Source organism: Anopheles stephensi, chromosome 2, assembly GCF_013141755.1.
Source record: "Anopheles stephensi strain Indian chromosome 2, UCI_ANSTEP_V1.0, whole genome shotgun sequence".
NCBI lineage: Eukaryota > Metazoa > Arthropoda > Insecta > Diptera > Culicidae > Anopheles > Anopheles stephensi.
Genome location: NC_050202.1, coordinates 32,296,710 through 32,313,257, shown reverse-complemented (window position 1 = coordinate 32,313,257; position 16,548 = coordinate 32,296,710). Strand labels below are relative to the sequence as shown.

The 16,548-nt window shown below is 44.0% G+C and overlaps 1 protein-coding gene across 3 annotated transcripts in view; it reads left to right on the top strand.

The window, feature by feature from the left end:
• LOC118505273 (matrix metalloproteinase-2) overlaps window positions 1-16,548 on the top strand; it is a 288,477-nt gene that overhangs the window by 143,324 nt on the left and 128,605 nt on the right. The window contains exon 3 of one of the 3 annotated variants that reach the window (XM_036040838.1): window positions 4,854-5,368. The exons of the other annotated variants lie outside the window; for them this stretch is intronic. Within the exon in view, the coding sequence (XP_035896731.1) occupies window positions 5,208-5,368 (161 nt within the window). The 5' untranslated portion in view covers window positions 4,854-5,207. The remainder of the gene's footprint in view (window positions 1-4,853; window positions 5,369-16,548) is intronic. 3 annotated transcript variants of the gene reach the window in all.

Below are 16,548 nucleotides of genomic sequence, written 5' to 3'. Positions count from 1 at the left end.
CCACTTTCGAGTCTTTTAAAGCGCACAACTTTTCATCGGACAGATTCAATAAGCGAATCAATACTATGCATGTGTCCGTATCAACCTGCAAGTGACATAAAAATTTGATTCAAAGTAGCCTCTCCTACCTTGCAGGTGACATGCCCGGTCACAATTCAACAACGGGCAGGGTTGCCTAGCACATTCGAACCGGTTTTATTTACGGGGCTCATATCCGCGCGATGGAGGCAATAGTTGCACGCGTTGGTGGATCTGACACACGGAGACACATCGTTTTGTTTTTTGACATTTGGCACTGCAGCATGCGGTGATGAGCAAACGCGAATATCGGTGCCTGACAGTTCAACTGTCACGGTTGGCAATTTCAAATATCCATGCTGCGGTGCACTGCGGATGAATGATAATTATCGGCCCGGCACATAGCCCTTCCGTCTCAGGTTGGGCAGAAGGCGAGAAGTGGTGGAACGGTGGCGAGAGTTTGGAAAAAGTTCGATTTGCTACCCTTCTGTCCTGTCGTGGGCCAAAGGTGGCAGTGCAGGCCCGATCGCTCTGAACTGTCTACTTAAATGAAACAAAAACAAAAAAATGAACGTCAAAACTTTGCTCGACCAAAGGCCAATCATAATAATGGCCTCACTTTCTTTTTCGGGAACCCTTTCCATTTTGTGTCTGCTGTGTGACAAGTTTAAATTATTGAGTAGCAGGCAGCACAGCACAGCACAGCATCACGATAGTATTCCTTATTTTCCCTAATGTTTTGTCCCCCGAAAACTGGGGATAAAACTTTTTCCTCTTTACGCTTAGGAGGAATTCTCATCGGTGGGGTGGATTTTTTCCCTTCTTCTTGGTCGCCCTTGTGTTTTGTTTCTGTTGCCATTATTCGATATTCTCCAACTCAACGTCAAACCGTTTGCTGCTCATCTGTCTTTTTTCGGAGGCCAATCTCATTTTCCAATCTATTACCCATTTTCGGGGGTGAAAGTTTTTGATCGTTTGCTCATCTTTCTTTTTTGGGTTCTGTATCTCGTCAAACTTGCAGCCTTTTGTCTTTGCTGGAATAGTCGCAATTTTTTGTTGCTGCCGGGTTGTTTTCAAGAAAAGAATACCCGGCGAGAAGGAAGCGGCACGTGAAATTAATTAAAAAACAAGACTCTACTCATCATATTTATCCTTTCTTTTGCCCGTTAGCCACCAGTCGGCTTGTTTCAGCTTTCGCTCCTTTCTGTCAATACCAACCTCCATCTCGGTGGTTCTCGGTACAAGATTGTTAGCAAACAAGTGCATAATTTTTGGCCCAGCTTAAACACTTCATAAGTCCAGCCATCGCGGGACGGGAGGTATCGAGTTCGAGGAAGGAAGGCGGGTTTTTGTTTTGAGAAAAATAACTCGTTGGATGGTTTGAAGGGTGGAAATGGATATCCCGTAACCAGCAGCCTGGGCTTTCATTTCGTGTAATTCGTGTCCAATCTGACTGTACACTCCACTTTCCACGTTCAGTTCGTCACACAGTGGGTCACTTCGTTTTAGGCTTTCAATTATAAATTACTTTTCGGGAAAAAGTGTGTGAAGCAAAGGCCCGCACAGTCCACAGTGGCCTTTACCGGGCAAGGATTACCGTAAATCCTGCGGACATTACCGATGAAGGGGAAAAGAGGGAAAAACAGGTTGAAGTTCTTCTGTCACTCGGACATTCGTGCAAACATTCCCCTTTTTTCATAGTCAACTAACTTCAAGGAAAACCCCACAAAAATTAGTCGCGTAACAGAGAGAGACAGAGAGGACAAAGGAGGGATCTCTATATAGGAGGGAAATGTTGTAAGAGAGTTTTTGTATAATTTTGTGCTTAATTAGTTCGGAAGAAAGCAAAATTCGGTGCGCGAAGAAGAAAGTTTCAGGTTTATGTAAAGGGTTCTCCGCTGGCTGTATGCTTAACATTGATTGTGGACCTTAGAACATCATTATTATTTTATTAGAAACAGGACACAGTTTTGAACGGTTAGTTTAATATATTTTTCATGATTTTGATACTCTTTTTTGAACTACTTTACCAAGGATCCAATCCCATTCAGACCGCCTCCCCATATGCAGGACTGACTATTCAGTCAGTATATAGTCGAGACTGCCAAAATAGTAGAGGCTGTGGTGCCAAGAAAGATCTCCAAGATGACTATTTCCATGTCTAGTGGAGCACAATTTTTCCAATGATCGAGATAAAAAAAATTTCTTGGACAAAAATCCTACTCGACTCCTGTAAAGAAGCAAAGTAACTCAAAAGTTCAATTAAACTCCAGCGAGCCTCGAAAGCTATCAACTCCTCGGTGCGTGTCGTAACGATCGGCCAAAAGTCAGACACATACCGATCAATTCATTATGCAAACGACGACACAGAGTTTCGCCAACGGGACGCACCTTAACGGAACGCTATCCTAGCGAAACGAAGTACCGCGGCTAAGGCACTCCCCGTATTCAACTATGCGAATCCACGGTTACGGTTCGAACTCTTTCTCAAACGACAGTAAGGAAATAAACTCCGCAATGGGTGAACAAAAAGCGGCATTAAAACGGCAACTAGAATTGGAGGAAAAAGTTTTTCCTTCACCTCGACTTCTCGTTGTCGCAGTACGTATATGCGTCAAACTTTCGAACCTTCACTGGAACCAATGTGAACGAGGGAAGCTGGGTGTGTAAAATTACTCGATAGCAGATTAACTTTTCCAACGGTCGGGCTTCCGCATACGGAGCGCAAACTTTAAGGTGGAAAAATAAAAACCCACAGCAACCGTCATGAAAGAGAAAGTTTGAAAATGTGCGTTCTACTGACACACGGCAGAAGCGTCAAGGATTTTTCTCCCTTCCGCCAAACGAACTGCCGTGAAGTAGTAATATCGACGAAGGTCGCATTCCACACAGGCGAGAGCGAACATTCCACATTCCACGGTGCTCACAAGCGCGCGCGCCATCTTCGATCGATCGGCAGCTCGCTTTAGCTCCGCCGAGGATTGAGCGGAATTTCATTCCTCATTCTATCGGTGTGAACGATGAAAAAATAGAAGTCCTCCTGCCCCCAAATCTTCTGACTGACAGTGCACTTTTAGTGTGTATGTGTTTGTGTACGATTTCATCAGGTATTTGCACACACACAAACACACTGATCGAAAGATATTTGTTTCTTGCCCCATTCTTTCGTCCATCATGCACTTTTCGTTTTGTGTCGGGCAACCGGGCCGGTGCATACATTCTGTGCGGAGCAAAGCACATTTTATGAAATGACGAGACCAACTGGTGAGGCGCACCGTTATTTATGAATCCGAGGCACCCTACCCAAACCCGTCCTCTCCAAGTCGTTGTCCTCGGGTGAGAAGAGTAATGGAATTATGTCCTGCGCTTAAAGGAAGCAAATTTGTCTTTCCATTCAAAATCAGTCTCATCGGTTTGCTGCTCGGGTTTGGAGTTGCTTCAGAAGAAGGCAGAAGCACCGCCGCTTCAAAGCACCACTCGAATGCAAAATTATCCACAGCAACATTGTCCTTTGGAACTCGGTGGTGTTCCTTGCTTCCAGGGCAGTCGGACAGTGGTAAAAAAGAATGAACCCCACCCAGCACACGGCAGCCGGTGGAGACATTTTCCATTAGGCACAATCTAAAGAGGAACGGTGGGAAAATGTATGAAAGTGTGGTTTGTTTAGTTGTTGGCAGGTTTATCGTGACACGCTGCTTTCCACACTCGGCAACCGAGGGTTGAGTGTTGAACCGGGGGAAGTTCAGGCTTGTAGTGCTATTTATTCTTAAAATTGTATTTGGCTAGAGTTTCGGATTCTTCGGTCGGGGCGTTCGATTTGTCTGTTCCTGGTGGAGCTATAGGACACTTGGTACTCAAGACCGATAGCGCTCGTTAGAATTCGCCTGTGGTGACATTTCATTATTCACCCGTTTTGTTGTGCGAGTTGAACAAATTAGTTATGTTCATGCGTAGTGCTTAATAGTTTTACATCTTTCTATCATGCGCAAGCCTTCAACATAACTTTTAAAGGGTTCTAAGATATTTGCTCGGACGGTAATGAGGCCGAGGCGATAACGGCGCCGGTCTACACACGAGAGAAATAGTGATCAAACCCCATCCAGACCGCCGTCTCGTACGCAGGGCTGACTATGTTTTTTGCTAAGGGGAAAAATCAAGTCAAACAATTGCCAAAATGGCAGGCTGAGACTTCTCGAGGTTGTAGTGCCAAGGAATAAGAAGATATTGCCTTATGATCAAATCAATATTGGATCAGTTCTTTGGCGCAGTGATAGAAGTAACCATTCTACTGTCCACAGACAGAGCTGATCATCTTAGTCTAAGTCCATTTACACTAAAATTTCAAGTTGAAGTCGCCAGAAAAAAAAGTCTGTTCTCTACCCTTAATCACAACCTGCAGCACAACAAGTCATTCAACAATTCCGGATCATTATGGAATTTAAAAGTGACGTTAAATCACATCCTCCTATTATCAATAATTTACCCTGACCCATTTAAATATTACCAACGAAATGGCGACCGGCCAATCATTGGTTTTCCATCGCTTGGACCTTTCTCCGTCCATCTGGCAATCAACCATCGAAATCCGAAAACAGCATTTCCTAATCTTACCATAATTTTAATGGCTCTCAATTTGTTTGCCACAACACACACCCACACACCCCGGAAGACATCGTTTCGATAACAGCGACAAAACTAGCGATGCCGCTTCTGTTCGTTAGCATACTTTTTGATAATTTTTCACCATTCCCATTCTGTAGCTTTATGGCCCGCGATTCAACAATACCTCTTACTAACCGATCTCGTTGTTTCTCTCGTTTGATTTTTCGTTTCAGGTAAGAGTTGCTGATCTTTTAATTTCACATCATAAAGCAAACAAGTCACGTCTCCTCGGTCTATGAGAGGAAGAGTCACCGTGTGTCTTGGTTGGGTCTTTTCGGTGAAGAATTTGTGTACGGAGCGGTACGGCACGGCAGTATGCGATTTATGTTGGGCGCCTCAAGAACGCGGCGAGTGCAAAGATGCGTAAGACTAGGCCACACAAAATGGAAACTTTTCCGACCCGATCTCACAGCCCCCCTCCACTGGAATGCTGTGCTACAGTTCTACGCATTCGTCGAGCGGAAAAATGGGAAAGATACTCGGAAGAAATATTCGTTTCCTTTCCGACGATGTAAAGATGTCGTTGCATGGCATCCGGCCCTGCCCGGACTGCCCGCACCCTCCCCATGCGCTTTTCCAGTGATAATGGCACGGTTCTTCGCTTGACCTCCGGCCTCCAAGACAACGACGCACCACTTGCGTCCAACATTTGCAGTCGGCCCGGCAAGCGCCGCCAACTTTTAAATAGGTGAGTTTTGCTTGATTTGTTCACACCTCTCATTATTCTCGCCCGACCCGAGATAAGTGTGCTTCCCGTACACATCAGCGAAGGAAACGTGGGACAAACGAATGGAGATAAATTTACCACTAACCTCGGCCCGGTAATATTATGATAACGTCCGCTTCGATAAGAATCATTAGGTCACGTCGTCGTTTTCAGAGCAAATCTGCTGTTTTCCCAGTTCGGTTTTTTGTGCTTGGAAAAAGCGAGAAATATTAAAAACTGTTATAAACCAGACCAGTCCTGAGAAAGAAAGCAAAATTTATGAAAACCATTTCCCTGCGCTGGCAGGCTACAGTTACCTGCGGCACCGGTGGTACGGGGGCTGGCTCCGGGGATGGTGTAGATAAAAACGTTAATTAATCTTCCCGTTCCGAACACGTTTCCACGGTGAGAAATGAACTTTGGCAGCTATACTAATAGGTTTCGCGAAAGCATATTCGGATTATATGCTAAAAAGGTTGTAACGGTTCAGACGAAATTGGAAAAGCTTTCACAGTGCTTGCCGCGCTGCCTATTCCGAGCAGAGAGAAAGTGTGTGAAAGAGAGAGAGAGTGGTGAAGTTTTGTTGGAGCATTTGGTACGAATTAGATTAGCAGATCCGGGTGTGTGTGCGCCGGGCTTAATTGGAAGCGGCAAAAATGCGTGTACACCTTCAACGCCGTAATGCTGCTACCACCTCGTAAGGGTACTACACAGCTCGTGTTGATAAGCTAAAGCAGATTATGTGCATTCCTGGAATTTCTGCTTTGTGACAGAAAGCGTCCTAGCTCCTAACCTCCTTAACCGTCCGTAAACATCAAAGATGTCTTTAATGTCGGTCGGTTTCCTAATGTGTTGTACGCCCCTGTTAAGGTGCTTTTCATTTAATGTGATTTGAAAAGAAGTTTTCCATTTCTTATCGCACTGGGACAGTCAGGCACCGTATCGGCATCCCAAGAAAAAGAAAAAAAAAGGAAGGATACAGCTGTAAGTGAGCTGCACATCTTGTCATTAAAAATAAATTTCGCACCTCCTGTGGTGTGTGGCCTCAGCTCGAAACATGTAATTTTGCAAAATATTTCACCAGAGCGCTTGACGATTTTGAAATCAATCTTCTCCATCTCGCTGATTGCCGCCACAAACGGGTGCTGCGGGTTCGGTAGCCGGGGAATGAATTAGATATAATTGGAAAATAATGAATGAAAAATGAAACCATCTTTCAAAATCTCGGCATCCGCGCAGTCGGGCAGTGGATGCGTTATCCCGAAGCCTACCGGATGTCTACCTATCGTTTTCTAATTTATCGCTCACCATCAACAGTGCAGAAAGAGAGAGAAAGAGAATGGGGCACACACAGAGGGAAAAACAGTCCAAGGTTCACTGGCCAAAAGGTACGTTGCCGAGTTTTTGAAGCAGTCGTGGGTTTGTTGTTCTTTCGAGTTCTCTGGAGCAAAACTTCATTTACATCAACATTCTTGCTTGTATGCGGCGGAACTGTTAGGATGTTTAACTACGCTTCCATGGTACTATGTCACACCTTTGGAACAGTCAGAAATGTCCTTGAAGGATTATAAAACAACGGCAAACAACGGCAAAAACTAGCTTTTCCACTAGGCTGTTTCGAAATTTCAAGCAGAAGCAAAACCAACACTGCCACAAAAAGTGCTCCGGTATGCTACTCTCCCGCTTAACTGAACCCACCTTGGTCTGGGACGCCGAAAAGGACTAATGAAATTAGGTGAGTGTTCTTTTTTTGCTGTTTGTTCCTTCCTCTGCTTTCCAACCATGCTTTCAACCGTTGGCGCCCATTTTACAGCGCTACAACAACAAAAAGAGGGAAAGAAAACAAGTGTACGAGGGAAAGTCTGGGACCCGGAGGGGGAACAAAAGCTCGCAGGATGAAGGATGATGCGTTCCGGAAAGCCGGGAAAGTATTCCGCAAGAAAATAGGAAAAATTCCTAACGAATTTAGTAATGGGATATTAAAAACCTGTAATTTGATACCCGAGTGGCGTCAAAGAATGAGCGCAAAATGCTTTCCCCGTTTTCCTGTTTTTCTTTCTTCACCTTCCGTTGCGGGGGTTTTGTATTGCCAAAAGAAAAAGGATCTTCTACTTCTTACCTTGCTCCAGGAAGTACAGTAGCGTATCGGAGAAGCGTTATGTTCATTTTGTAATGGTTTGGCGCAGCGAGAACGGGGAAATCATTTAAAAGAATCCACACCACACCAATACATCACATCGATACAAGATAATGGGTGAAACGGTCCACAGAAAGGAAGGAAAAAACAACGACTCGTAAGACGAGAATCTTCGGACTGTTGGACGTTTTGGTAATGGGAAGCGGAAAAATAATTGCTCATTTTCCTGCACGCGGTTTACTACGCTTTCCCCCCTTTTTGGTCTCACGGCCCCGAACCGAAACTGGAGCTGCAATCATTTCGCAAAGTTTTTGACGAAGCACCAAATGAACGTGTCCCCCTTTTTGCGTGATCGTACACGTGTGTATGTGTGTGATAAACGACTGACTTTTTTCTTTCTTTTCTTTGGGGGAGGACAGTTTCTTCCTGTTCCATCGAAGAAAATAATTGAATTGTCTTAGGCGTGTAAGGTGTGGGTTTGTCGGGCACGGTCCTGGTACGTGTGCGAGTGTGAGTGTAAGTGCTTTTGGGGACGGATGAGAAAAATATATCGTATTTCTTTCGCTTCCGTCCGTCGTTGTGCGTCTTTTGTGGAAGAAAAACCGCCCAAAAAGAAAAATAGGGCACACTTGGCGGAACAGTTAGCAATCAGCTTCATTTGCGATGCTCCCGAAGAAATCCGAAACTCGTGCGAATCGTACAGATTTGATCTAATTTAGCGACCTTTAGGGTTCCAGCAGGGGACGAACGTAAGAAGCGCGGAGGAGAAGATAAAAGAATAAGTTATTTAATTATTTTCTCTACCAATTGCTTCACAAATTGAGGAGATGGAATTCGTTGCACTTAATGAAAGGAAATTGTGATGGAGCATGCAATGTTGTAATTATTTTTTAAGGTGCATTTCTTTGGTTTAAGTTAAGAATTTAGGGTTCAAAAATTAAAAGAAGAAATTTTTCGATTTTGTTCCAACTAGTCATCAATCTTTAATTATAATTATTCATTTAAAAATGACTGCCATTCTGATGAACAATGATTCTATTATTAGTAGTAGGATTCTATTACGTAGTAGGTTAGTTAGTCCTCACCTCGGGGAAAAGGTCCGGGTGGGATTTATACCCCGGTCCTGCCGTAGTTCAATTCGTAGGAATGAACCAGGGATCATTCTGGCCAAAAACCGAATGGCGGGAGGGGATAAAGATAGGTAGATAAAGAAATCACCGAATAGTACACGAGGAACCATAAAGGGGTATGAAAGCTAGAAGAAACGGGATGTCAAATTCGGAGGAAATAATGCAGGCAGTGAAGGGGGACTGCGCGTTCTAATGTTGGGATCTCACTGGGTCAAGAGACAGAGTAGCCATAAAGAACTCTATGTACAGCGAGGCGTGTATGCCTAATCTGGATCTCTACATAGAGGTAACTCAAGCCTGGGGTACACACTACGCTGGCATAGTCTAATACGGAGCGAACTGAACTGTGCGTTAGGCAGCAATATAATTCTTTCAGACAGTGTGGGTCTCGGATTTCAGAAGCCGTTCTGGTAATGAAATTCAGAGTTCGATTTGTTGTTTGTGTCAAGATGATTCTGCAGGGTCTAACAATCAAAAGACGATTATACAAGTGGAAATAATTTAATATCAACAGCGATTAAAAGATAAATAAGGTCGGAGAACTTAATGGACAAAATGTGTTCCAAACTGACTAAATAAGTGCGATTTGATAAAAACGATCTCAACTCGCAAAATCAAGTTTATCAAATTTTGATACTAAAAAGTTGTGAGGCAAGCTATCAAAAGCTATTTTAAAATCTGTTCACACTCACTTGAAGTTTGCAGACAATTTTAGACACGAAACACATGAAATTTGTCGACGCTGGGCGTTTGAGCATAAAATCATGCTGTTTTATAATGCAAAACAATAAATGTCAGTTCTGGTAACATTAAATTATTTATCATCCTTGACGTAAATTGAAAGTTCATTGATGTATGACATTTGGATAGCTCGTCACTTATCAGTTTCCATACTAGCTACGATATTAAATAGGGGTAGGATCAATTTAAACTCCGAGTAGATCTATAAACAGTCATAAATTAATCTCGAAACAAAATAACGTTAGGAATAATTTTAATACAACCGTGTTTAGCTCACAAACTATCGTAGCTTTACTGATTTGCTTGCCTGCAATACACATTCAAAAGCATTTTGAATTAATTTCCCCGCTCAGCTTAGATACGCTTATCTCCATGTTTTCGAACGACCTGAACGAGGAGGCACCTAGAATGCCGTATCATTTGCATTCAATTTTCATCCGATTGATTCAATCGCGATAACAACTCGCTTTTCCACTTTTAGTGGCAAATAACCGGAAGACTGGGCCTTTTCCTATGTTTTCCGGACGTGGTGGAGAGAAAAATGCCCCACCCTGTGCCTCCCCCTCCACCCTTCGGCGTTGGAAAACTCAACAAGTCGTCGTCGCGACCTGCGAGTCAATCGACCAAAGATTGAGACGATTGGAAATCTGTAAAATCGTTTGCCCTTAGAAACGGAACAGAACGCCTGTCGTCGCTCCGGTATCGATAACTAGCGCCCGGAACGCCTAACGATGCGCGCTGTTGAATGGGGGGCCCACCACCATTTCTGCAGTACGTGTTCTGGAAGCAAGGAAAATGGACGCAATGAACGAAATGAAAATAAATGAGAGCATGAGCGGGCTGGAAGCTCGTTGTTGGGTTGGTGAAAACATGTCCCAGTCCTCTCACCTTACTGCTGCTGTTAAGAGAGACCCAGAGGCCTAGTACTAGTGCCCATGGTTCTAAGGGCGCAAGGTGAGTAGCAGTTATGCCTGCCAGCTACTTCAGTAGTTTCCAGGGAAGAACTTCGGCAGCAAGTTCCTGTGCATGTTTACACCCATGCCCCGGAGTCGTAATGAACCTGAACCGTTGCCAGTAGTCGTCACACTAGTCAAGTCCGGGGATCATCACCATCGTCATTCGCCGTCTTTCCCGGACGGGAATTAGTTTGCATGAAAAACTAAGCATCCAGTTACCGGGGCTCATTCAGTATCTTACTCGAAAACGGCGGACTACTCCGGATGTAGTACCTGACGGCGTCAGCAGATTCGGATGGACGTTGGGAAGCGTCGTGTGTGTGTGTGTGTGTGTGCGTGTGGGCTCTGCCGCGGGTTCAAAATGTATTCCAAGCACGACACTCACGTACTCCCCTCTGTGACCTTACCGCTCAGCTCCGGGATTGTACGGAGACTGTCTTGACCTTCTTTAGGAGTTCATCCTTCGACGTAGTCACCGGTCGGCTTGTCCGTTTTTTTTTGCTATCATTTCATCGAGATTTTTTTCTTTCATCCAATACCGATGTGGACAATTCTGGCACGGTGTCGGGGAACACCATTTTTACACGATGCTTTTCATCTTGCACGTGGCTGTGGCCCTCGGATTCACCTTCGCCCATTCGTATCGTTATTGTGTTGGTGCTCTCGCCTCGTGTCTACGGCACCCCGTGCTGGGGGCGGAATCCGTTTTGTGCGATGGGAAAACCTTCCCCACGCCCGATTGTGGTCGTGTTCTTTTCGGGCCGGAAAAACAGCACTGTTTTTACTTTCTGACAAAGCAATGAAACGAAACGAAGCACTGGGACCTAAATCAAAATGAAACACGGACATGATGGTGCGTGCGGCAGGGTGAAGCTCTTACCTTTTACTTTCTCTTCCGGCGAAGGAACGGCAGTTGAACTTCCGGCCGTTCCGTCTCGAGGGGTGTTGTTAGATGTTTTTTTTTTCTTTTTTTGCAATGGCAGAAGGATACTGCAGGGACAAATCAGCAGGTGCGTTCGAGGAAATTTTGACAGAAAGAAGATTTTACCGTAACATCCCTATTACGTCGTTACCGTCCATCTTTGTTGGACGGTGGGAGCTTTCTGCTCGTCATGTGAAACACTTTCGCAGGGCCATAAAATTGTCCACTGAATGCGATGTCTCTTCTCGTTGACTTTGTTTTATTTATTTTTATTTGCTCTCCGTTTCTTTTGCACCGTATTCTCGCGAGAATACATCTTCACGCCGTGGGACCTTTCGTGTGGGGCGCAAGGTTTCTTTGGGATATCGGGTAGAAGTTGGACGGGTAGAAAGATGGAAAATAGGAAAAAAAGCTCACAAACTAAGCAGCTTTTAGGTTCTGAATAAAGTAATTCATTCAGTATGAGAAACAAAAAAAAACATTTGCCCTCTGTGGTGTAGCATCAGATTTTTTGTATTTTTAATAGAAATACTAATAGCTTTGTCGTTGCTAAAAAAATCTAAAAGCTACGTCATTATGAAGTATTCTATGTAATTGATAATTTTGGGACGTTATTAAAAAAATCTATTTTTGTGCCTACATTTGAGGCCTTTCTTTTATCCTTAATACACCATACAAAAAATGGACAACAAGTACAGGTATTGGCCTTTATGCCTGATTTTTCCAACAGATGATGTTACTGCTTATTTTATGTGACCGATTAGAAACGTGAAAAAAAGGCAAGACTGTCTATCATTCTGTCTAGATCGATGGATCGAAGAATATCTTATGAAAAAACATCTGCATCTGCTTAACAAGACACGTAACGTAAAGATCCACCATTCAATGTGTCATTGTAATTAACTCTACCGAACCTTGGAGAAGGTTGTACCTCGCGTAATACTCGTTCTGTCCCCCCAAAGAGTCGTAAAATAACTGGTTCACGTGTACGTGACACGTGTTGTAACACACAATTTACTTCCCGCTGCTCCGCTGACAACGCCTCCGTACGGCGTCCGAACGGTGCGGTACGGCGTCCATTCGCGTGCGGGAAATGGTCACGAGCAGTGGTGACAGTGGTCCTTTCGCTGCCCCCGACACTACGACCACTCCAGAACGACGTACGTGATTCATTCGTTCGTTCCGCAAGGGGGAAATGGCACCAACCCAGCTAGCCACTAGTACGGATGACTTATGTCCGGTCGATTAAAGTACCCCCGGTCCGGCCGGGATTGAGCTCACAATCCCATTGCAATGGGGTTCTTGGGCAATGAAAAGTAATGATACTGCCCCAGTCTCCAGCTCCAGTGGAGACGAACGAAACCAGATCGAACCAGCAGTCGAACTCGTCTCTTCTTCAAGAAAGCACCCACTCACAATAGGGGTACATTATGTCCTTGATGATGATATGTGCTATATAGGGCGGTATTTAGTGTTCGTGTCCCACTAAGGACGAAGTATTGCCTTCGGCTGGATCGGTTGTAAAATTTGTGGGGTTCAGGTGGTATTATGCTGTCGGAAGTGACAATTTCGTCCGCGCGCCGAACCTCCAAAGCACTCGGGAACGTTGGTAACCGTTCGTGCGCCGCGTGGATTTGACGCTTACCGTGATTGATGTAATCAAGATTGATAACAGACAAAATGGCGTTCGACAGATGGGTGATAGAACTTGGGACGGATGAGTAGCTGGCAGGCAGGCAGGCAGGCGGAGAAAGCACCGTGCTTTACGTGCTTTATGAGAACCTGATTTATACGGATTTTCTGTTGAATGCAATTTACTCACCATTTACGGAACAGCGGCTCCACCCAGTACTAACACTATGGTGGATAGGTTTTCTCACCAAATCAAACTGTTCCCGAACAACCAGCCCACGGTGGACGGAGGATTAGTATGAACCCGTTAATTATTTGCCGCATTATTGAAGCGAACGCTCGAAGCGGCCAAAGTGCTCAATTATGGCGGCCGTTAAACGGCCATCTTAAGGAGCACTACTTTCCGTTCCAGCACTACCACCCCCTCAGCGCACTGCCTGTCGGGCGGTCATCCATTTCGCGGAAAAGTAATGGGGAAGTGGGTCATGATTTTTATTTTGACATCTAAAACTCGTTCGCGTTTGGCAGCAAAACCAGAGCCTGACCCAGAATCTTAAGTGTCGGAAAGCTTTTCCCCTCTGTGTGACCATTTATTCATTCATTGTGTAGGGCTTTGTGTGGGTGCCCACCGCGGCTTCGTAAAACAGAAACCGCGGCTGAAAGGAATACTGTGCCGGAATTAATAGCAAATACCATAAAGTCGACGAATGGTCTCTGGTGGTTGGGCGCGTGGATGATTCGCCATATTTGCCAAAGATTCCGGCCCGTTGTTCGCCGGGTTGCCTCAGTTGCCTGCCCGCTACTCGGCTGATGAGCCTTTGTCTCGTTACGCATTACGTTCATCGCTTTCCTTGTGGCTATCCCTGAATCATTAAAAGCGCTAAAGTCATGAAAAGGAAAAGCTCGTAAAGCCTCGTCTGGAAAGGAAGAAAAAAAAACGAAACGAAAAATTGAGACATAGTGTCAGGAAAAATGATGGACTACCCTTACTTCCCTGTGCTTACTTTTTTTTTCTTTTTGCTCTCTCATGTAGCCATTCCACCCCGCGTTAGGGGTACAAAAGAATGAAGAATAAAAAATCATTTGCGAACATCCTCACGCAATCGGTCACACCGAGGTCCGTTCCATTGTGCGGGAGTAAAAGCATACCATACCGGGTATAGTGGCCCCTAGAATTTCCGTACGCTTTGATGAACGAGCTGAGTTAAATTGACAGCCCGGCGACCGGTTTGACAAAAGTAGTTCTTCCGCACGGCCGGCGTGAACACACATAATCATAATTAAGTGCACTGCACGCTACCAGTAAGCTTACCGGAAATGTCGTACCGGCGAATAAACTCGAAAGCGGGCGCGGGAAATATGATGGCAGAAGAGCAACAAAAAAACACAATGAGCGGAAAGCACACTCGGACAGCAACCGGATACGGGGGATGAAAAGCTGTGGCCAAATTACACGAGTCAATTAAGATTATAGTGAAAAGCGTTTCGAGAGGGAAGGGCGCGGCTGGTGACGTTTCAAGTGGCAGTAGTAGTAGTATAACAAAGCGACAGGAGTTCATTGTTCTCTGATTTTTCACCTTCCGTGGACACTTGTATTTTTATGCTGGAATGTGCTCGTCAAGGTGTGCGAATGGTATGAAAACGGCTCCCGGTACTAATAAGCTTGAACGCATTATAAAAATAATTATAATGTCTACAAAGGCTAGAGCATTTGAGCATGGAATTGAGACGCTTTCGTATGTGTGCGGACTGTTTACATTGTAGCATTTAAATTGTTACTTTATTTTTTATTGGACTAATAGCTTAATGAAACAGTTGAGTCTAACCATTTTGAGATCGGATTACTGCTTTACTTATCTGGTGCTTCTAAAGCTTCGCTGACTTGGTCTGCTGCCTGTCTACTTGATGCTTCAACGCCTTCATTTCGAGTAATTTTTGGGCCTACATAGACTCTTCTGCCTACGAGTACGGCCTAAAGTGAGCATACGTCGTCTGGACACTATCACATGACATAACCAACGCAACGAACCTGAAGGCTTTAAACAACTAATGTCAGGTCTGCCCGTAGATCGTGATATTCCAACTTTTTTTGCCAGTTTACTTCCTCGCATATGGCTATGGTCCATGTTTCGGGACTCACGGTTTGCGTTTTATAGTCCAGTTTTATTCTTGATTTCTACCAAGTAGTCATACGCTTGTTTTCACTTCTAAGGCCAAGAGAGATCCTTATTATGTTCTTGTTCTCAGGAGCATGATTTGTAGCTGTCTTGCATCAAGCTTACACTCTTTCTCTCTAAGTCAGTCGTCTTGACAGTAAAGCCAACATGTTCAAGATCTCTTCCGACGTATTTTAGAACTGCAATTATGAATGTTCTATTCAGTCCCAGATTTGACCGACACGACAGGCGTTTTGGTGGAGAAATTTTGTGTGACAATAGTATGGCCGTTGATGTTGATGCTAACTTCGACTCAAGAATTCGGCAATGACATCAGTCATGTTGGATGCTGGATTGGAAAAAAGATAAAAAATGGCCCTCAAAGTTACCAACTCCGGAACTTCAATGGTCATTTCTAGTGCAAAACTAAAGAGAAGATGGGCATGGCCATTGTTGTTGGTGGTATATTGAATTTGGTTGTAAGTGTTCCATCATGTTCATCATATGAATTTCATATTCATTTGTGATTTCATATTCATTTGTGATGGCGATCTGTGTCATTCTTAAAAAAAAATGAAATTCGTGACCAACATTCCAACAGAATACAATGGTTCGATTAATGTCACCCAGGTTCTGCTGTCATATGCGCCTATTTATAGTAGAAAAGAAACATCGACGAATATTCCTCACATGATGAAGATCGCATGATTGTCGGCGGTTTACATTCCGTTTCGGATTCAACTTACTAAGGACATAGTGCTCTTACAGAATATATTGTAGTCAGAATTGTTAGTCACTATATCGGCTCTGCTCTACTAGATTTATATACTTACTAGTCACAAAAGTCACAAGACCAGGTTGAACTTCAACATTTTATGTTGTGTATCGAATAAGTTTAATATTCATTTCAAGCCTTTAAGCATGATGCTCATGTAAGGAACCAGTAATAATTAACGTTCCTTAAATTATCATAAAGCGCAGAACTAATTACATTTGGGTGTAATTCTTTTAACTTCACGCAGCAAGTATACATGTTTTAAATGGTTTTACTTTTTGTTCTTCATAAGAAATTCGTAAATACTAAAGAAAGACTTACCAAACGAGCTGATTCGATATCAAAGCAAAACAGAACCCGTTTTCAAACGGCCAAAACTCTTTACCAAAACGCTGTGGGTGTGTGCAAAGCGGTAACTAAAGAAAAGGAGAAGAAAACTCCCAATTTAGTTTGCATGCAGACTGATGAAAAAAAGGTCCCTTGTATTAAAGTATCCAGAATTGGTGCTGCCTTCCCCTTTGATATGTCTTGCTTTCTTTGCTGTTGTTCTACCACACTTGAATCCTTTGAATTCTTTCCTCAGTCAAGAAACCACCGACACGGGTATCTGAAGAAAAATTGCATTACACCGTGTACCGTTTTCGCATCTCGCGCGTCCTATTTCCCCCGATAGCACAAGGACCAACAATAAAAGTGAAGAAAATACAAAACGC